We start from the raw sequence: 23,426 nt of genomic DNA, 5'->3' as shown, positions 1-23,426 counted from the left end.
CAGCAGTGCTGACTCAGCTGCCAGATGGATGGGGAGCGGGAGGGGAAAGAAGGGAATGCTGGGAAAGGGAAAAACATCTGGAATCAATTAGTAGGGTTTTGAATGCCTTGGAAGGAACTGCAGAGCTGGCAGAAAACACAGTGGGGAGCTGTATGTACAGACACGACTATGGAGATGAGAAGTGGGGGAATGCATAGAGAGTATTTATATATAAAGCACAACTGCTCTTGAGATTCTTCATTATATGAGCAGCGAAAGTTATCAGCCTCATACCACTTTCACTGCAGACTACACATATCACGGGTCCATATGAATTAGTCCTGCACATGGAGAGAATTCAACAGCAACCAGACTGGATCAGACGCACACAATCCTAGCCAAGGCAAACCAGACTCTCCTCTGTGTCTTAAATGCCAGGACTCAATAGCAAAGCAACAATACTGTAACAATCTGCTATGGGGGTGTCGATGGAGGAGAGAAGCAGCGATGGAGATCTGTGATTGACTTAGCATGTTATTTTTAAGGAGTCTGGAGGCTCAGGAATCCAGATTGGCTCCCACATTGGCTCCTTCAGCTAATCTAGCTTCCTGTTGCCTTCTGTTATTCATTTGTTCCAAGACCAGATTTCCATCCTAAAGGAAGGTTTCATTCTGTATTCTGGAAAGCACTGACTACAAAGGACTTAGGGCTCATAATGAAAAAGCAACTCAACATAAGCTCTCAGTGCAATACTGAGGCAAAAAGGGCGAATGTGATCCTTGGATGTGCAATCAGGGGAGCAGTGAGATGATTTTACCTCTTTATACAGCATTGGTGAGACTGATACTGGAATACCAAGCACAGTTTTTAAAAGGAGGCTGAAAAACTGGAGGAGTTACAGAAAAGAGCCACACAAACGATTTAGGAGCCAGAGAAAGTGCTATACAGTGAGAAACCTCAAAGAGCTCAATCTATTTAATTTATCAAAAAGATTGAGAGGTGATTTGATTACAGTGTGTAAGTTCCTTCATGGGGAGACAATACCAGGTATTAAAGGTTCTTTAATCTAGCAGAGAAAGGCATAAAAAGAACCAATGGCTGAAAGCTGAGGCCAGACAAATTCAAAATAGAAATTAGGCACAAATTTTTAACAATGAGGGAGATTAATCACTGCCACAAGCTACTAAGGTAAATGGTGGATTCTTCACCTCTTGAGGTCTTCAGCTCAAGAGTGGATGCCTTTCTAGAATACATGCTTTAGTTAAACATAAACTATGCTTCAGACAGATACAAGATACTAGGCCAGGGGTAGGCAACCTATGGCACGGGTGCCAAAGGCAGCACGCGAGCTGATTTTCAGAGGCACTCACACTGCCCAGGTCCTGGCCACCGGACTGGGGGGCTCTGCATTTTAATTTAATTTTAAATGAAGCTTTTTAAACATTTTAAAAGCCTTATTTACTTTACATACAACAATAGTTTAGTTATATATTATAGACTTATAGAAAGAGACCTTCTAAAAACATTAAAATGTATTACAGGCATGCGAAACCTTAAATTGGAGTGAATAAATGAAGATTAGGCAAACCACTTCTGAAAGATTGCTGATTCCTGTACTAGGCTCAATACAGGGCTAACTAGGTGAAATTTAATGGCCTGTAACATATAGGTGATCAGACCAGATGATCTAATGGTCCCTTCTGGCCTTAAACCTCTATGAATGTCATACATACCTGTAAGAAATTTCTACCTTATTGCTGAATCTCTTCGTAGACCCGGGGGAGGAGAAACCTCAATTTATCATATACCAGTTTGTAACCCACAAACCTGCACCAAATTCTGCCCTATATCACCCACAGACATTGCTCAGAGGTGCAGCCCACCTAATGACATCTTCTCTACATTGCTATTCTCTCAGCGAGGTCTCAATAAACATAGGGCTCATCCCTATCCCCACCCCACTAAAGTCTTGTCTATACTAGAAAAGTGCACCAGTTTAACAAGACCAATTTAAAAAACAGTCGTCTTAAACTGGTGCAAACTCCTAATATGCAGACAACCTTTTAACTGGTTTAAATCCTTGTGTAACTAAACTGATGTAAGGACTTCTGTGAGTATCTACAGACTCCTCTAAAAGGTTGTGCAACTCCCAAAGATTGCACTTCAGTGAATCCCAACAGATCTCTGCCACCCACAGCAGTATACTAAAGGGTGAGTAGATAAAATTTTTGTTCTTTCCATTAGTCTGCCACCATACCAGAAATACAAGAGGCTGCACCACATCAAACTCCAACCCTTTCTGCCAATGGGTCCTACACATAAATGCCAGACTAAACAAGGCAACACACGCTAGGATATAGGCCTGGGAGTAAGAATGAGCATCTTGCAGCCAAGAGAGAGACACTCTAGCATATGCACCTAAGAACAAATGCAAGACTCTGGTACTCAGAAAAAACACCAAGATGTAAGCCCGAATGCTAGTATGAATCCTGCAGTGGGGGAATGCCTTATATTTATTCCATGTTTATCATATTACTGAAAGGAACTGCCAAGGAGCATTGTAGCCTACCCGTCTCCTAAGACACCAGTGCTGCCATGACGCTGCACTGCCTTTGCAGCAATGAATATTTAAACAGGGCAATAAATATTTCAGAACACATTCATCCTGATGAGAAGTCTATTAGGATAAAAGAGAAGACATAAATACTGCAGGGCCATGGCCACTCCTTGTCCTGTTCCCCCTCCTTCCTGAAGCCTCCATTAGGCACCTGAGAACTTCAAAGATTAACGAGCACAGCTTCAGTTACTTTCCAAACAGCAAAAACCACCACAAAGGAGGAAAGAGATGCGTGTCCCACATCCCAGATGGATGGGACCTCAAAACAATCACCAGCTTCTGGGGAGATGCAAACTTTTAAGTGATATTATCTTGTTCTGGGGGAGATAAATTGTGTTAAGTCCCCTCAAAGCTTTCTTAGACTTTACTCTTCCACAGGACATCCTGAAACAGTAAGACATTTTGAGGGCCAAGCTCAGTGCCAGGTCAGTCAGGTTCAGCTACAACCCCTCTCCTTAGCTGTTGAATTTACTCTGGTGCTTTTTCTATTGCTAGCAACTTCTCTCCCTGTTCTTAGCTCTCTGTGGGATGTAACAGTTGCACAGAACTTTACAATTGCTGATAAAATATGAAACATGAATGAGAATGGATAAAAAACAAATTTTAGAACACTACAGAAAATACATTTGTTTAATCAGTTCATCTTCTGCATACCTCCTTCATGTAATGGCTTTTAATTTTCAGAACTAAAAGTCTGCTCCTGTCCAAGGCCTTGATTATACTTCCAGGATTTGGTCCCTTGGAGACCAAGTTCCTGCTGTACTGGAGGCTACAATCCTCAGTAGATTCTGAAGCAAACACGTATGGAACTCCAGTTGAGGGCCATATTCACGGAGTCGGATATCAGCCTTGGGCCTGATAGGTTTCCCAGAAAACGTTGGCTGCTTCTAAAATTCAAGATGGATAACCCAAAGCTCCTCTGAGAACGCTAAGAGAGCAGAAGGTATATTTTGGGGATGGGGCATACCTGCATTTACATCATCATTGACTTTGATATGCTTAGATTACAGGGAGAGGATGTGGAATTCATAGTCTGCTTATGAAGAGAGTCATACCACCACCACCACTTCTTTCCAGGTCATGAAAGATCCAATTTAAAATTCTAAACAGATGTACAATTTTAGGAAAAGCCATCAGGATGCCATTTAGCCTTACATTGCGTGAAAGGAAATCAGTGGAACACCAGTTACATTAAAACAAACCCTCCTTCCCAAGGCCGGCCTGAATGTTATTTAATAATGTTAAATGTTATTTAATAAATAAAAAGTTCAAGAAAAGCCGCATGATTCCCATCTCCAAATGATCTAAAGTACAGGATGAGCCATCATGACTGCAGACTAAAGCTAGAACAAAAAGGGGTGGAGTGTAGGCCCCTGCCCTCTGTTAGAGGGTAAAGGGAGAAAAGAAACAATGCTTTCATATGGGATTTTAGGAAGAGGGAATTTGAAGGCTAGTGGAGTGAGTGGTTCTTTGCGCCATCTCATGACAACACTAATGACAGAAATTTACTCCACCAATTGCCTTGCAACAGGATGGTCATATCCTTCTCCTATGTCATCCCCATACCCACTCTGTACAAGCACAGATTTGATTAGTGTCCTGCTAATTAAATCAAAGGGGATACCCCAATCTTACTGCAGAAATGCATGTTTCTGTCCTCAAAAGTATTTTCAGGTATACTGAAGAATTCAATGTTACCAGTCACACTGACACAGGAACAGCGTTCCAGCAGGTACTACTGGCCTGACAAGTTTCAGAAATCTAAAGGATGAATTCTGTTTCCTATTCCTTGTTTTTCCCCCATTTAGTGTTTTTTCCTAAATGCCACGATAGTTGATCCTGGGGGAGAGAAGAACGAAGTGTGGGGTCTTGGTCTTTGCTTCCTGGAGGACAAGAACCAAAGAGAAGGTGCAACTTGAAGCTATCCCTCTGGAAGTCTAATCTTATCAAACAAATCAGCAACAACAGAAAATGAAAGGTCTAAGTTTCCACAGGCAAGGGGACTTATATCTCAGAAGGACCCTTCTAATGCAAGTGGGGGTTTACAATATGCCATTAGTGCTCTTTTTTCTTGACCATCAAAGTGTCTGAATGCTACTCAGTTTGCTCTGGATGGCCAGTTCCATATTAATGGAACACACTCTCCTTCCCTCTTGTCCCATGGCATGAATTGGCTCCCACATGAAATATTGAGCCATCAAATGGCAAAACCTCTCTCCCCAGATAGAATTTCAGGGAAGTGAAACTGTGTATTGAATTGTTAGATCGATCACTTTCTGACTCCTCTGTCCCTGCAGAACAGAGGCTCCAGAAGGGTCAGCAGCAGGCACTACTCCAAACTATGGTCAGGGGGCAAGGGAAGAAATCCCGTTTACATCAACATTGTAATGACCATAGCAAAGTGGTTCCAAGGGCACCAGCAATTTATTTTACTCTTGCTGAGAGCTGGGATTTTACATTCCCACTCCCATCTCTCACTACAGTTATCTTTAATATTGACAGACCCCTCACTAAGGAAGGTGAAAAAGGATCTGGGGAACCCCATTAAAAGTCAAACACCTGATCTGACAAAGAAGAATGCCTTGCACCTTTCAGTCTCCTAACAGGCCTTGTGAACACTCAAATAGATATAAAAGGAGGCCTATAGAGGTTCAGTGGGGATCATGAGTCCATTATTAAAAAAAAAAATGTGCCCCTCCATCAAGAAATTTAAAGTAGTTGCCACCATTTTGCAGGGTACATCCAAACTAGTGACAGTTCCCTCTGCTTGCTAGGTAGTAGTTTAATACTATTCCTGGAACATATGTAAGCTAGTGCACAAAAAAGGTGGGGGTGGGGGGAGGGTCATAGTAATCTGATCCAGGGTGACAGAAAACAAATTAGAAATTAAACATTTACCAAATGGAAAAGGAGAAATACAATAAAGAAAGAAAACAAATTTTTACTCTGTATGTTCTAAGGATAGATTTATTTCCAATTAATGGAGATAAGTGGATGACAAACTTTAATTTTGGATAACTGCAGCCCTAGTGGCAGGAAGGTCATGCTGCAGGCAATACTGGTGATATTCCTCACGGAGTATACTAATTTCACTACCAATTCATCCCACACGCCACATGATTGCAGCAGAACCTGTGATGAGCATCTTGAACAAGAAGATTTGACCTTCTTCTTGAAAGATGGGATATGAAAAAGCAAATTAAATACTAATGGAAGACAGGAAAGGCGAGCAGAGGTACTGTAGTGTATGTGCACAGGTGTTCAAGATAGCAATTCTAAGTATTCTAGGAGGAACAGAATGTTAAAGGAGCCAGAAGCACAAAGGGAAGGAAAGGTGAGATTGTCTCAGTGCTAGCACCAAAATTTTTCTGACACATAGTGGGGACGCTGGAAAATGCAATCTACTCTCCGCTTACTGAAAGTCCCATACAGAACACAGAAAAAGATAGTTTACTCCATCCTACAGACATGTTCCTTTGAAGCAGATGTCACTTTCCAACTGAACACATTCATTGCTTTGGAAGCAAAAGCCCCAGATTGCTGGATGAGTTCCATACAAGCCTCCTCCAGATGGGCCAGCACAGCCCACAAGACACACTTTATCATTGTCAAACTCCAGAAACCTTCTACAGTACAGAGCCCTGGGCAGTTTGTTTTAACATATTTTTTCTAGAATAAAGGGATTTGGGCTAGACTGTTTCTCTTTGCTGGAAGGGATTCTGGCCAGGTGTTAGAACAAGATTGCATTAGCCCTGCAAAATCCATTTTCTATTGCGTGTAGTTCCTTCCAACTCCATGCATCCAGACTGGTGGCACTTTTGAGGAACTAAGCTTTGCTTTCTTTCCCCAAAATTGTGGGATGAATTTACTGAATTTTAATACTTCTAAAATGGCCACAGACTGTTAACAGTACAGCTCCGCCAGCACACCTTAGTCTAAACCTGCCACCCACTTTCTATTCCAGTCCTTTCCAGAGGCTGATGTAGAACAGTGGGCTTACAAGAAGAAGAGGCTTACAAGAAGGTCTGTACTTGTGGTCATTTTTTTAAGTTAAAAACAATTTAAATTTAAATTAAATACTTTTTTCTTTTGAAATAGAAATCTATTTTAAATTAAGTTTGAAATTATGACAACCTATGTTAAGGTCTAAACTTACTATCATCTATAACAATCATTCAATTAAAGATACTATTAAGCAGAATGTTTACGTTTGCTGACAAAGTTTTAAAGAAAGTCAAACCATAATTGGTGGAAGTCACTGGCTGCACAACTGTAACCACAATTTGCTGAAGTGCTAAAACCTGCATTTGACAGCAATAGGCTTTTCTGCAAGTACAAAGAGAATATTTTCTTCATTTCAGTTTATTCAGCTAGTTCAGTTCAATGCACAGTTCATTCCAAGTTAAGAACTCATTGGCAGTGAAAAAAGCAGGAAAGCTTGTTTTCCTCTTTCAGTCTATGAATAAAAATGAGGTGCAAGAGAATGAGATCTACTAGTTCTAAAATCTTAAAGGATCTGATGACCAGAAACAATCTATTTTGTTCATTAACTACAGATTATTATTATTATTATTATTGTTGTTGTTTTGTATTATTGTAGCACCAAGGAGCCCTAATCATGGCCGAATCCTTTTTTTAAAATAATCAATTAACTTTAAAAGCAAAACATGCGTTGATAAACTTTTTTTCTTTATGTATTCAGTGCATTTAAGATACTTTCATTTAAGTAATAAACATTTTAAAATGCTGTTTTTGTGCATTTTCATTGAATTCCAATTTCAATCCAAATAAAACACGATGCAAATGACTAAAAATTAATCTAAATAAGAAATGCATCATTCATAATTTTCTAACATAATAAACATGTAAACATTCAGAATCTGAATAAATATACAGTAAGCCATATTGCTGATTAAATAAATGTGTACCACTAGATACAGTAGATCCTCCTGGTTAGCAAAAAGTGGTACCCAATTTTGCTGTAAAGACAATATTTAATTGCAAATCAACATGTTTTAATGGTTATCAAGTAATGAGAAATCAACCTCTATTTAGGAAAATAATTAAAAAGTATAAATGTAAAACAAGACTAAAATTGATTATTTAAATCAGTACACCCTGCTTGTGGAAGATCTACTTTCAGTCCAGGAATTAAATATTAACATTAATTTGTATGTGTGATTCTCCAAATACACTTAAGATAGAAATGTATTAGGTCATCCTATGCTTTTATATCTTCCCTCCCATCAACTTACCTTAGTCTTCTTGTCGGGGTTACAGTACAGGGGTCAACTGGAGAGCAATCTGCTATCGATCTGGTGGGTCTTCACTAGACCCGCTAAACTGACTGCCAGTGGATCGATCTCCAAGCATCTCCCGGCTGTAATGTAGATGTAGCCTAAGTAATGTTGTTATACTGCCCATCTCTCTCTTACCTCCCAGAGCTGGATGGTTTCTTAAGGATGAGTCTCACATCTGGTCTATTTTCAAAGTTGCTCCACTTTGCCTAAAGCTACAATTTTAAACTGGTATTTTAAAACACACTGTGGGCACTCTTAATTCAATTTAAACCTCATTTATTTAGACTTAGCTTAATTTGGTAAAACCAGGCCTTTAGAATGCCTAAGGCCTCTGTAGTTTTATCTGCATTTGTCTATCTAATATGCTTACTATTGGGTAATCCTGCCCTCTCAACATTTATGGCACATCAACCTGAAATATCTTGGAAGTTCTGGGGATACTAGAGAAAACGGGGATCTAACCTCTTCCACAGACAGGACTCAATTCTCAGCAGAGTGACACACAGAATATCGGGCAGGACATGGGATCAAAAAGTAGCTTTAAACTACCTTTGCATTCATGATATTCTTGAGCCATTCGGGTAACTGACTGGACCCTGATATGAGGGTATCTTTACTGCTGCTCTAACTTAAAGCTCATGGGAATTGAGTTGCCAGGTGTCCAGTTTTCGATCAGAACACCCAGTCGAAAAAGGACCCTGGCTGCTCCAGTCAGCACTGCCGACCTGGCCATTAAAAGTCAGGTCAGTAGTGCTGAGGGTCTAAGGCAGGCTAGTCCCTACCTGTCCTGGCACTGCGCTGCGCCTCGGAAGTGGCCAGTAGATCCAGCTCCTAGGTGGTGGGGCCAGGAGGCTCCTTGCGCTGCTTTTACCTGCAGGCACCACTCCCCCGACCCCCCACCTAGGAGCTGGACCTTCTGGCTGCTTCTGGGGCGCAGTGCAGAGCCAAGACAGGCAGGGAGCTTGTCTTAGCCCTGCTGTGCCACCAGGAACTGCCCGAGGTAAGCCTGCACCCCAACCTGGAGCCCCAAACCCTGTCTCAGGCCTCAGCCCCCTCAAAACCCGGAGCCCTCTCCCACACCCTAAATCCCTCATTTCTGGCCCCACCCCAGAGCCCCCAGCCCCCGTTAGAGTCCTCACTCACTCCTGCACCCCAACCCCCTGCCCCAGCTCAGTGAAAGTGAGTGAGGGTGGGGAGAGCAAGCCACCGATGGAGGGGGAATGCAGTGAGTGGAGGCGGGGCCTCAGGGAAGGGGCAGGCCTAGGGTGTTCAGTTTTGTGCCGTTAGAAAGTTGGTAACCCTACCTGGGAAGCAGAGAACAGCCAAAGCACAGTGTGCTTCCCACCATGCCCACTTCTCAACTCTGATCAGACCTCTTTCCTCCCTGTCCTCTACTCCAGGGACTACACTTATGTAGCCCCCTTACATGGAGGGAATTCCCCAGAGTAAAGTTCTGTCTCTTTACACTGCCACAATGACACTGAGGGGCTTCAGCTTAGCAGAAAATGAGCCTCACAAAGTTGTGTTTGGTAAATACAGCAAGGCGAAAGATGGTGTTTAAAGACACACAGAAAGAAAAATTAGGAAAACTTACACCAACATAGTGTGATTTAAATACAAATAGTTGAACACCAAACAAAGCTAACATTCCACAAAATCTCCCCAGTTCACAGGGAGTCAACAAGTTCCTGGATTCCTCAAGAGCCACCTTCCCCTCTCCTATTGTCCAATCTAGTCAGTCTGGAAGAAGTTCCTTATAGGAAACCATAGATATCAAATTCAGCCTATTCAAATGGCTGACTTTTGTTCCTGTCTGTATACTTTCCAATTAGCGCTACAGAGACAGATCTTTCTCAAAAAGGGAACTGGTTGAAAAACAAATGCCTTTCCCACTCTCCTTAACTGTGCTCACTTTGAATAGCATGTTCTGTTTTGGTTACCTCACTTCAAGTGTTACATAGGATACAACAAAAACAAGAAAAGATCCAGAGAAGGACAGTAAAACAAATTAAAGACAACATAAGTTTTTAGGGATATGTGCACTATAGAGAATTGATGCTGTCCAAAAAAAAAACAACAAAAAAAAACACACCACCCTTAAGTCCACTCTTAGGTGAGCCTCTCACACTTCTTGCAAACATTTTAAGCCTAGCTACAACTTAGGGATTGGAGGGTGAGATAGGCTTTTATACAAGGAGAAGATAAAAAACTGGAAGATGAATCTGAGTGGTATTGTATGTACTGCTTAAGTCAAACTTTGATGTCTAAAACTTGATCAATCAAAACCAGTTATCTGGAAGTCAAATTTGCTCTCCAAAATTTGGAAGCTTCATGGGACCAGGGCCTCACCATTCACAATTCCTAAAGTCTGCAGGACCAGAACTTCAAAAATCTATGAACCATAAGGAAGTAGGATGGCTCTAACAGCACTCAGGCTTTAACTGCACTCAGGGTTCCTCAACCTAAGTGTAGTCCTTAAAGGTTGCTAGCTAGGCTGCCATCCCAATTACCCTAAAGTTGTAGTGTCCCCTTGCACCCTCAGCTAACTGGATTGTACTTTACAGGTCTGTCGCATCTTAGGCAGGGGTTCTGTTCCGCGGTTATCGCGTAAAGCAAAAACTGCGTATAGTCAGAACCCCAAGCCTTTTAAATCCCAGCTCTGGCCAGCAGGACGGGGGAGGAGAGGGAGCATTTAAAGGGCTCCGCCAAGCTTCCCGCCATGGCGGGGAGCCCAGTGGAGCCCTTTAAATGCCCCTCCCTGTCCCACTGCCAGAGCTGCGGGCGGGATTTAAAGGGCTCCTCCAGGCTTCTCGCCCTGGTGGGGAGCCCGGAGGAGCCCTTTAAATCCCGCCTGCAGCTCCGGCAGCGGGATGGGGGGGCATTTAAAGGGCCCAAAGCTCCACGGTGGCTGTAGCCTCGGGCCCTTTAATTCGCCCCAGGGGCTACCAGTCACCTCTGCAGCTGGGAGCCCCCTGAGTGATTTGAAGGCCCTGGGACTCCCAGCCACAGCTGGTGCCCCAGGACCTTTAAATCTTGAGGCCACGCCCCCTCTGGGACTCCAGGCCTTTCATCGTAAAGCTGAAATTGCGCATGTTAAATGCGCGTAAATTGCGAGAGACCTGTACAGGCTATATACAGTACTCTGGGACTACAGTAGGACCTCAGAGTTAAAACTGACCAGTAAACTACACACCTCATTTAGAACCAGAAGTACACAATCAGGCAGCAGCAGACACCAAAAAGAAAAAAAAAAAAAAGCAAATACAGTACAGTACTGTGTTAAACATGAACTACTAAAAAAAATAAGGGAAAGCAGCATTTTTCTTTGGCATAGTAAAGTCTCAAAGCTGTATTAAGTCAATGTTCAGAGGTAAACTTTACAAAGAACCACCATAATGTTTTTTCAGAGTTACAACCTCCATTTCTGAGGTGTTTGTAACTCTGAGGTTCTACAGTATTTGAGGTAAAAGTAATTATAGGTTGTCTTGAAAACATTAAATTTGTATTGGTAAATGTTGATAAATGCCAATTTCCCTGTACACACAAACCAATGAAAATATATTTCCATCAATAATCAAAATTTACAAATGGGCAAAGTAAGAAAAATCTGCTTGAGAACTTAAGAGTTTTCTTTAAGGATATTTGTGTTTATTTTGATGTGTGATGTTGATAACTTATGTTTTAACAGTTATAAAGTTTTAACCTTTTGAATCCATGCCTACGGTCATTAAATAATTTGTTTGACATCCCCCATTGCCTGACCACCACCACCCATAATTTCCCACAACTGTGAACATTTGCATGGATTAACTTGGGGAAATGCTTAACACATATATTTTTGCACAACTGAAAATGTAAAAAGATAAAAATAGAAAAAACAATTAAAAGTAAACTATTATCCATCAAAATTATGTAAAATATAAAAATTGAATTTTGCCAAGCCCAGTTATATGCAGGGCTGGTACTACTACCTATTATTAAGGTTGCCCAACACTTCCCATAATCAGACCCTGTCTTCAGTTACTTATAAATTTGCCAAACTAACTGTTTGGAGTTTTCCAGGTTACGTGTCTGCTTCAGGCTGAATTTTTGTGAACCGTTCAGCTAATGCTGAGAAAAAGGCTACGGGAAACCATGTTGTTCTGCCCAATTTAAAAAATTCTGGTGACTCTTTCTTTGAAGAGACATAGCACCCCCATGCTGGGAAGCAGAGCAGTTTGGCGGGGGAAAGCCTTTCTGTCAGAGATGTGCCTTTTCCAATCCTTTGAAAATCCACCCAAATTTGGCTAAATTATAATCCTTTGGGGGTGAGGGGGAAGTCACAGTTTGCACATGTTGATTTGAGAATCCTTAGATTTTAGCAGCTAAATTCCTTGAAGATTCCATCTGCAATAGGCATGCTCCAGCCTGGAGCAGAGCAGGACTTTCACTGCAATTGCAGCTCTCCACTGCTGCAGGCCATATGTTGGGTCTGGGTCCAGCTCTCAGCACCTGAAGAGATATCAGGGGAGACTGTCTTTCCTGTGTTCTCCTTGACCCCTTCTACTGGGCACAGGCAAAGTGGAGAAGGAAGCGACCTGATCAGAGTGCAGAGGGGGCAAGAGCCAGATCTGCTGGGGAAGAACAAGGGATGGAGAGTAGATTGGTACAAGGAACTAGAGGATGGCAGATAGAGTTGCAGGGGAAGACCGAGACTGGCTGAGCAAACAGACTAGGACTGGAGTCACAGTGAGAGACTGAAGATGGGAGTCAGGCAAGGACACTGGGACTAGGAGCCAGGGAAGAGAGGAGACATACTGCAATTGGACAAGGAACCCAGAGAAGGAGATTGGAACTGGAAACCAGTAGAGATGGGGAATGTGGGCCAGTGGGTGATAGAGCCCTCTGATGACTGGAGGTGGGGTGGAGGAGAGAGAAATTGGATGAAGGAGTCAAGAGGAGGGGAACTGGCACTGGCTGGGCAGCAGGGACTGGGATTAGTAGCCAAGGGTGGGGCAGAGACAAGACTTGAATGTGGCCCGGTTGGAGGGGACAAGGCAAAAGTTGTCATGGTTGGGGGAATAAGCAGTACAGTCTGCGCCCACTAGAGCCCCCTCCCCTTCGGAGCCTGGAACAGAACCCAAGATTCCTGAGTCTCATCATTCCTGTGCTTTGAGCAAATAGCTATGAAACCCACTGGCAAAGCCTGTGTCTCACTTCCCTCTAGTGTTGGTCCACCCACTACTGGTATCAGTTACTCCCTTAGCTTAAGTGGCAGAGGTCTGGATGACAGATCTAAAGATTTCAGCCGCACGGATGATCCATTTTTGCGTCAATATGATGCCACATGATGGAATTTTGTTGTTTTTTTTAAAACCCTTCTCTCTCTTTTCTGGGGAAAAAATTGTATGAGATCACGTAGCCAAAGACTGTTTCATAATGCATACTGCACAAAGGGGCCAAATTAAGTTTGCACAACCAACCTTAATTCTGGTATGTCCTGATTTTTGAGTGCTTGACTTTGCAACCTTAATATTGTTCTTTTAACATTGTTTTTTGTGTGCAATATTAATATATGAATTACATAAACAGACTGAATTTGGTAGGGCGAAAAGAAATAAGACATTTTTAAAAAGCAAACTGTCACTTAACAGGCCCAACATTTATCCTAACTGGTTTCTTTTCCATCTATTTGCAAAGTCCATTCAATTCTTTATTTTTCAAAAAGATTTCAATGCTCTTTTTTCTAGAAGAAAACAAGTCAGCATTAGTAGCTCTCGTGTCTGCGAACAACCCTACAGAAACAATATATGCAACTCCCGCTCTCACAAACCACAAACCAGCATTCACTAGCAAGCCAACAACAAAAAAATCTGCACAGCACAGAGATTATAGATAACCTTACAACAACAAACCAGAGCAGTTTCACATAATGTAGATGGAAAATAGATTTAGTAGGAAGGAAAGATTTCTGTTTTCAGGTTCCAGAAAAAATGAGAAATAGGGAGAGCACCTGACTACACTCCTTTTAAATCTATGAGTTTTTTTAACAAGCAAACTTCTTCCATTTGTGTGCCCCACCACGAGGCCATTTGATTGCTTCTACTCCCTGTACTGAAACCCGAATTCTGTGGCCTAAGAAGCAAACTAGTAAATGGTAACGGTCAGGGTAAGAGGAAAGAAATGAGAATGGAGTATACTTTATTCTACAACCCCACAAATGAACAGATGCATCTCCCACTGAAATTGTCTCCAGAATCTGACACATGAGCACAATCACTTTACCTGTAAAAGCTAGTTTGAAAATGGAGTTCATCCTCAAACAAATGTCTGTTAGCCAGGACATTCTGCGCTCTCATAATTTTCTTCTGGCGGTAGTAAGTCCTGCTTTGTAGTAAGTAGATGTCCAACACTAATTCACTGAAATCCCACTCATCACAAAGAACTCATGTTTTGTTCATGTGGCCAAATGACATAGAGAAGGCACCAAAAGGTCCTTATCTTCAAATGGCTCTTGCTATCTCACCGCATCCCAATGAGCAATACTTTTGGATCTTTCATGTTGGGACCTCTTCTTGAAGTAATAACAAAAAGCAATACTTTGTATTTACATAGCACTTTTAATCTAATGACAATGTGTTTCACCAAGATCCTAAGAATTCCCCTCTCCTAATTTGTTATCCTGGGCACCAACCACTAAGTCACCTTTGTCTTCCAAAGCAGAAATGTGCTAAATGAAATAGTTAATTCCTGAGACCGGGATTTGAGCAAATGGCACAGCTGTATCAAATTCCCTTTTCCACCACCTCACTGCTTAGAGATGATTAAATGCAGTATCTGCCATCCTGAGGCTGCTAAGTGAGTGCCTGGAGCAGTTTGCACTCTGCTCAAATGCGCCTGAAAGTCCTCAGCTGGCTGGTGCAGAGAATAGGTCTTTCAATGCACTCTCTAGGTTCTGACAGGCCCCACTGATTTTTAAGTTCTTCCTCCAAATGCAATAAACACTCTTTAAAATATTCCTGTACCTAAGGAAACAAACCAAAGGCCCATATACCCAGCAAGTCGGACCCTGGCCCAGGGAAGACCCTTGGGAGGTTCTGTTGGGGAAATGACCTGCTAGGACTCCTATTCTCACTCACATGTGTGCGTGTGCACACACATATGCATTCCTCCACGGCCAACATTGTGCCTGCAGCATTTGAAAAAAGTCCTAGGAGGACAAGGGAAAATGAGGAGAGACAAGGAAATGCCACAGGCACAGAAGCAGCATAAATTTCAACGGGCACCCTTTTCAGAATAAAAAGAAATCCATGAACGTGAGCCCTAGAGTGAAGAGAAGTACAAAGGCTTTCAGATAGTCTGTGCACATAGTGAAAGGGACCCCAAACCGAACGGCAGAGAAGAGAGCTTGCCCGGGGGAGATGGAAACACCATACAGCAAATAGGGTGCGGGTGGGCTACAGGAGAGAAACACATCATGTAGGGAGGGGTGCTCGTGAAGGAACAGGGAGAATTTAGAGCCATTCACCATACAAGAGCGGGAGAAGAAGTGTTTAAAGGGGAAAAAGAGGGGTTTGGCAGCATATAACTCTGGAGAGGGAGAGAGAGAATCTCACGACAGTGTAAGAGGAGATAAAGTTGTCCTGAGATTGAGTCTTCCTTACAGACAGTTCAGACAAAGGAGGACAGTTTCATATAGAATGCATTTTTTATTTTTAGGTAGTACAAGATAGCCATCCTTACCCCGGCTCCTGTCTCCACCCTGCCTAATGTATCATACATGAATAATCCCAATGGAGGGTGCAGACAAAGGTCCATTTTATCTGGTCATTACTGTAAGGGTGGGTTGAGAAAGACAGGGAGAGAGACTGAGGAAAAGGAATGAGATGGGCACAGAGAGAGGCCTTTAATGAGTCAGAAAGCTGCTCAGATTCAAATACGATCTCCATTTAAGGAGCTCTGCATTTGTTTTAAAAAAAAGCAGAGACTGGGTGAGCAACTTCTGGCTGCAGAAGGTTCTCTCAGATTGGCATGGCGCGGGCCTGGAAAGGAAAGCGTTATAGAAGGGGGAAGGGAAGAAACAATCTCTGGAAAAAATGAGGCCGTTGCTAGTCCGTTTTAACAGGAACATAAATTAATCTCAAACCCACAGACCCCACCACCTCTCTGAGTCCTGGACAGAGCATAGTGAGTCAAGCACGTGCCAAGATAAACGGTCCCAGCTGGAGTCTCAGAGGGGTGCTAGGGGGAGGGAGCATGCTGGCAGAGAATGGAGTGAAGTCACTTCTGATGGTGTCACAAAATGGAGACTAGCAATCCTACAAGGAGATCCAGGACTCACTCGAAAAGGAATACCAGACCCTCAGATGTAGGGTGACCAGACAGCAAATGTGAAAAATCACGACGGGGGTGGGGGATAATAGGAGCCTATATAAGAAAAAGACCCAAAAAACGGGACTGTCCCTATAAAATTGGGACATCTGGTCACCCTACTCAGATGCTACTGCCTGTAACCGCCACAAAATGCAGAGCTGCCACCCCCTACCCCATGACATGTTAGAGAGAATATGGGGCACTGCAGTTTGAAGAAAGCAGCTCTCCTGTGTCTGGCTTTAATTACAGCAAACATCCCCTCCCCCACCTAGGAACAAGAACCGTGAGCAGGCAGCAGCCCAGGTGAAAGGCTCCATCCCTCCAAGCTACAGGGGAAGGGGGAGGGGGGAGCAAACAATGGAACGGGTGATTCATTACAAAGGAATACACTCCAGAATTGCCTGCTGCCACATGGGCTTGCTGAACTCCTTAAAGGGACAGCAGCCCCTTTTCTCTTTTCCCAGATGTTCAACACCTTCCCCCTCTCTCAGCCCTGATGGGAAACAGATTCTAAGAAAAATGCCAGCACAGCACAGGGCTGTCCAAGAAAGGGAGGGCTTTGTATTTCACAGAAACTAGCAATCTTACCAGGCACTGCAGAGAGAAAAGCCCTTTAACATATAATCTTTTCCTCTCCACCCAAGACTTTCCCTTTCATCTGCAATTAGCACATGACATACTGGGCCTGGTTTATACTCATTTTCACTGATTTAGGATTAAGGGAATCAGGACACATTCTGCTAATGAACTGGAGCTCAAATTCTCATTAGCAATCTTGATTTCCTATTTTAAAAGCATATCAAAATCTCCTGTTTCTACCCATCACTATTTCTAGCCCCGATCTCCTCCCATTTTTGTCTTTTTAAATGGCCCCTCATGCATCTAATCTCACTCTCACCCTTCCAGGGAGATTGTTCCCTAAAATATAGCAAACCAGACTACCTTGTTTTGAGATGTTTCAAAAAGCAGGTGTGCAGCAGATTTTGTGTGTAGTGCTGTCATATTCACACATACTAACTGCTATAAGCTTAACACAAATCACTTGCTTTTCATACATAAAGGTTCAAAGTCCCACTGGAATAAACAGGGCTTTCACTCACAGGCTTTGAACAGGGTCACTGCAATACAGAGAACCAGAGACTCAACGTGGGTGAGGATGCTGTTCTGTATGCCACATTATTCTAGACCATATAACACCCCAAACCTGCAGCAAAGTAACATATAGGGCCAGACTATAAGCAATCCATGCAGTATCCCTAAAAGACGGCAGTACTTAATGGATGAACTTACCCCACTGTGTTCCTACACTTGAGTAAATTGATACCAGTCAGTCGTTCAGAGACCCTCAGAGAAAGATGAAGCCTGAGATTTCAGACCCTTCTGGTTATTTTAATTTGGATTTCTCTCATATCAGAATGTAAACATGCAACTTACACCCAGCAAATGTATCCTTGAAATTACACACACTTAAGACATTGTAATTCAAGGTCAACCAAGACTGGTAATTAATGGGTTTGACATCTTCTCCCACACGCCTGTGAATTAATGGTTCTTTGGGAAAGGCAATAGTCCAGACTTCCCTCACTTGGTTTATTAGGGTATCCCCAGAACCCGTTGATAGGTTTATAATTTTTCTGTTTAACATTTACTACATACTTCCAAGCTTCTGCATGTCTCTATGCCTACGTTCCATCTCAGGTTTTCTGGCCATATGCACACACTTACTGTGCACACTTGTAATTGGGGGCAAAGGCACACACATGCACAACTGCACATACGCACACACCATATAGACATAGACTATGTGGCACCATAACTACACACAATAAGGACACATCACATACACACAAACACGGTAACCCCTCTCCCCACACATACACACACACACACACACACACACACACACACACACACACACACACACACACACGGAGGAACACAGGCTATGTACATACAACTGTACAAGAACTGCACAATCTACAGGCACACTACAGCCACACACAACTGGACTCTGACTGTTAAGACACTGTTTTAGGACCATTCAGTAACTAAATGGAGGCAGAAAGTCTCAGGAGATCACTAAAAACCCTCTGCTAACAGAAAGCCCTGGTCTGGATGAAAGGGCACACTGATGGAGATGACGACTATGACAGTGAAAGCAGAAGAGGGGGCTGGGGACAGGGAGCCCTGGAAAATGCCTTAGAGCAGACAGAGACCTTCCTATCTTTTAGCCATGACCATCAATGCAAGGCGAGAGAGAATGAAGGGGTCAAGACTGGCATCACCACTTCTTGTGGCTGTCTCAAACTAAGCCAAATCTCTATAAAATGTCCCCTTGTGGTGGGATAGGCACAGTCTCAGCAATATTTCTTACAAACATGTATCCAGTTAGAGCTAAGGGAAGTTAAGAATGGATGTGTATACAGTATATGAAATTGGAATGTTTTCCAAATAATGCAGAGCTCCAAAGAAGAACAGCACTCACCAACCCCAGATCTGATTAAAAGTTCCCTCTGCTAGACCTCTCCTCCACCCCACTCCCCTTGGGAATATCCCCCAAAGGTTTCTGGATCTGCACAGCACTGCAGGGCATTATATAATGTCTAACAGTAAAGGATTCCAGCTCCTGCAATGCCACTTCCTTCCTCCTCCTCCTCTCCCTACCCTCTCCCTACAGTGGCAACTTGACGATTCCATGCCCAAAAAATCCTAAAATAAGTAGTAGCCTTAAAAGGTGGGCACTGTCCGATTAACTCTCCTCACAGGGTGGGAGAAAGGTGATGGTTCCAGACCCTGGGTAAGTTCCCTCACAAATGTCAGTTGCCCTCAACATGAGCACTTTCTCTTTCCTAAACTGTAATCAGTCCCATTCTCATTTCCACATCCCTTAAAGAAGGGTTCATTGCGCTTGGAGGGTAACCAGCAGAGCCACCTGAGGAGACGATGGGACGGGGATGTTGACCTTTCTGCTTGTCAGAAACAAGCCATTAAAATGCAGATTTAGCCTGCTTGAAAGAAGATATACATATGCCCCTCATGCATTCTGCTCTCTAGAGGGCACTAAAAAGCTAAATTAGTTGTCAAAGACAAGGGGCTTCAAATCCCCTGCCCAGTAAATACGCAGAGGACCCCGATCTGCTGGGGCCTGTGCTGCCAACAGAGCCAAAAAATGAATCGCTCTCCACAAGACGCCCTAGCCATTGAGTGAAGGAGTTAAATTCCAGCTCGCAAGCCAAAATAGGAGAGGTGAAAGGGAGTGAGGTCCAACCCCCTAGTAACCTACTCATGCAAATTCTTCTGTGAACCTGGAAAGCGAAGCCCCTGGTTTCACGGCAGTTCTGTGAGAATCCCTCAGTACCTCTGCAGCCCCTCTCCCTCCCTCTCCACATCAAGACAAAGAGGTAGACAAATCCCCACAGGATCTTTCCTGAGCTGCAGCTGCACAGCACAGGAAACAGGAATCTGCTATGGAGCAGGGGTGGAGGGACAGCTACACACAGACACATACACATACACAAGCACACCATGCAGATCAATCGTCCTGCGGCTCCGATCACTAAACGTTGCTTTTTCCAGCAGGCGAGAGCTCTGCAAGGAGCCTCTCAATTCCTCCTCAATTCAGAGTTGCAGGGGGAGACAGCGCAGACAGCAGCAGGGAACACAAACCTTACCTGAGTTACCATTTTCTTTTTCTCCATAAACCAAACCGGAGTAAGAGACAAGTGGGAGGAAAAAAAACCCTTCGAGGCGGATGTGGTAGAAGCTCCTCGGCTCTTTGCTTTTCACCCTGCCCTCGTGTGGCTCTTATGAGCTTGTAGGGCTTTCCCTTTCGCCCGTTTTCCTCCTTTTCTTCTCTAGTGTTTCTTCCTTTCTTTTCTCTTCCTCTCTGGCTGCCTCTCCCTCTCCCCCCCGCCACCCCCAGCTCCCTCCCATATCTCAGCCAGATGGCTGATGGAAGCCCCACCCCCGAATGCCTAAGGTAATTAATCAGAGCAGGGTCCCGCCTCCTCTTCCATCCCCGCCTGGCCTGCTGACATATCCAATTCAGAGACACAGAGAGGCCTTTTGGAGGCTGCGACTCTGGAAGCCAGTGTGCGTGCTCTGTGTGTGGGGCTGGGGGAAAGGGACGTGTGTGTATATGGGCATGTGTGTGCTCAGCTTTTAGGTGTGGGCCCATGTAGGCAAGCAGAGATGCACCAGGAGGGTAGGCTAGTCACTGAAACAGAACGAACCTGAGAACTGCCCAGGGTGATTTTCCCCTCGAGTACAATTTCTCTCACATGGAAGGGCCCACAGCCCTGAAGGTTACAAATAACGTTGCAGCTGGCACTATGAAATTTTTAATTACAGTCAGGCACATGCCTACAACATTGTCTCATATTTCTAATGTGCCTAGATGTTGGTATTTAAGTGACAAGGATTCCCCACAATTACCAAGGCAAAACTGCCAATACACACACTTCCTGAGTGTGTCCCCTGTAGGGCCTGCAGAATCCCCATAAACGAAAGGGCAGAGGTGGCATTGAAAACTATCTGATCCTTAAATAATGGGCACATTTGGAAGATGAGAGAAAAATCTAACAGTATGGAAACAAAAAGTATTATACAGAACAAAACAAATCTCCTTTCCCAATATGACAAAATGTGACCCATGAAAGTGAAACTAAAATATTGGTATATGCCCACTTGTACCCATGGTTTCAAACAACTCCATGTTAGGCCAGGGAACTACCACTTCTATTTCACCAAGCCAACCTGTGTCCTGGATCAAACACAGCCTGGCAATGAGAGATCACACCTGAAAAGCTTCTGCCTGACCATCCAGTACTTTTACACAGACTTCCCATCACAGAAGTTAAAGTGACTGGATTCGAGATTACACATGAAACTGGATGTGATGCCAAAGAAAAAGTCTGTATTAATAGTATTTCCTTCATACTATGGAGATCACTGAATTCTTTCCCAGGCTCCTCCATCTATCTTAGGTGTTTATTTGGCCCCCTTAACCACAGTAGCTGAGTGCCCCACAATTTTTAACATATTTATGCTTCCAACACCCCATGTGAGATACCATAATTCTCATTTTACAAAAAGGGAACAGAGGCAGAGAGCAATTGATTTGCCCAAGGTCACACAGGGAGTCTGCAACAAGTTGAGAATTGAACCTAGGCCTCCCAAATCCCAGATTAGTGTCAACCACTAAACCATCCTTCCTTATCATCATATCACTTTCACATCTCAAGAATAAAACCAATAGGGCACCAAATCCCTACCAAGCCACCATAGGCACCGACTCTGTGGGTGTTCCAGGACTGGAGCACCCACTTGGAAAAAATGGTGGGTGCTGAGTGCCCACTGGCAGCCTCCCCATCAGCTCCCTTCAACTCCCCCCACAGCGCCTCCCACCCACTGGTGGGCCCCACAGATCAGCACCTCCACCCTTCCTCCCCCTAGGGTGACCAGATGTCCCAATTTTATAGGGACAGTCCCAATTTTGGGGTCTTTTTCTTAAATAGGCTCCTATTACCCCCTACTCCCATTCCAATTTTTCACATTTGCTGTCTGGTCACCCTATCTCCCACCTGCTGCAAACAGCTTTTTCGCGGCATGCAGGGAGGCTGGGAGGGAGGGGGGAGGAGCAAGGACGTGGCACGCTTGGGGGAGGGAGCGGAGCAGGAAGATGCGGCATGGGGGTGGGGCCTGGTGCAGAGCCAGGAGTTGAGTACCTCCCTGGCACTTTGGAAAGTTGGCGCTTGTGAAAGCCACTCCTTCAAACAAAATAGCTTATACCCAAGGCCCTATGCATTCTGTGATATAATGGGAGCAAATTCCACTGAAACAACCTCTAAATCCTGCAGCAATATTTGTTCATTCTTTCATCCCCATCCATTCACCTTCATGCTAATACACAAAATTATGACATACGGTTGGAAAATACTTTTTTCTTTATCCTCCCACACCCTCAGATGCATAAGGCATCCACCAGTTTCCACCATTTATTTTGGTCTTCTGCTGGGCTGTTTGGTCTGTCTTCTGCTGAGTGTCATGCTGATGCATTTAGCCTCTCTCTCTGTTGTTCTGCAGGTTTCTTTAGATCACATTTTTTTCTCCTTCCAAGCGGCATCGAAATCATCACTTGATGTGGAAGTCATGTCAGTGGCACCCATAAAGCATGTCCTAAATATGTCTATCATCATCTTATTATCATGTTTGATGCTTTAGGTTGGTTTGCTCTACTTAGAATTTCTGACGTTGCAAGAACCTCTTTCCATTGTACTCTGAAGATCTTCTGCAGGCATTTACTTAGAGTTGAGTTGATCTTCTCTCTGTTGTAGCTTTCAATGACTTTGCTCCATATGGAGAACAGACATGAAGCCAGTATTAAAAATTTGTATCAGCGCCCATTACGCTACTTTCCCAAATCTTGTCAAGTTTATGAAAGTTGTTTGCTGCTTTTGAGATTTGTTGATATATAACTTTGTGTTACCATCATTGTACATCTCACCCCATAGATAAGTCAGTCATTTTACCTCTTCTAGTGTCTCTCCATCTATCCTGATGGTTGCTTTTGGGACACTAATAGCTATTATATATATTGTGTGTACACACAAACAGTCTTGCCATTGATAAACAAACCAACCTGTTCGCTATGCCTGCCAAAAGCTGGGTCTTCTCTTCCATTAAGCAATGTGTTGAACTAAGCAGGACAGTATCATCAGCAAAATGAGGTAATCCAATTGTGCTTTATCACTTGTCTATAAAATTCTTCATTTGCCTTCTGTTGTTAATTTCCTCATGACATACCCAATGACCAGTGCGAACAACAGCGTTAACAAAATACACCCTTGCTTTATTCCAGGTGTCACTGCAAACCATTGGCTAATGTTACCATCTCTAACTGTACATTCGGCACCATCATATAGATAACTAATTATTCTAATTACTTTTGCTGGTGTTCCATAATATGCCATAATTCTCCAGACACTGTTTCTGTGTACACTGTCAAAGGCATTCTGGAAATCTATAAAATTGATCTTAAGAAGTGCTTGCTGCTCAACACTTGGTTTTATAATATGCCTGAAAACAATATGGTCTGTACATGATCTCAAGGGTCTAAAACCTGATTGTTCCTCTGCAAATTGGAGATGTATTTGTTTCTTGATACACTGAAGGATGAT

General features: G+C 43.4%; 1 protein-coding gene across 21 annotated transcripts in view; it reads right to left on the bottom strand.

Annotated features, from left to right (window-relative positions):
• The window catches only part of RBFOX2 (RNA binding fox-1 homolog 2), a 263,059-nt gene that overhangs the window by 82,344 nt on the left and 157,289 nt on the right, over positions 1-23,426 (bottom strand). The window contains exon 1 of one of the 21 annotated variants that reach the window (XM_050926938.1): positions 19,920-20,143. The exons of the other annotated variants lie outside the window; for them this stretch is intronic. Within the exon in view, the coding sequence (XP_050782895.1) occupies positions 19,920-19,946 (27 nt within the window). The 5' untranslated portion in view covers positions 19,947-20,143. Of the gene's footprint in view, positions 1-19,919; positions 20,144-23,426 lie in introns of those variants that run through there. 21 annotated transcript variants of the gene reach the window in all.

The sequence above is a fragment of the Gopherus flavomarginatus genome, chromosome 1, assembly GCF_025201925.1.
Source record: "Gopherus flavomarginatus isolate rGopFla2 chromosome 1, rGopFla2.mat.asm, whole genome shotgun sequence".
Classification (NCBI taxonomy): Eukaryota; Metazoa; Chordata; order Testudines; family Testudinidae; genus Gopherus; species Gopherus flavomarginatus.
This window is presented reverse-complemented; position numbering and strand designations above follow the sequence as displayed.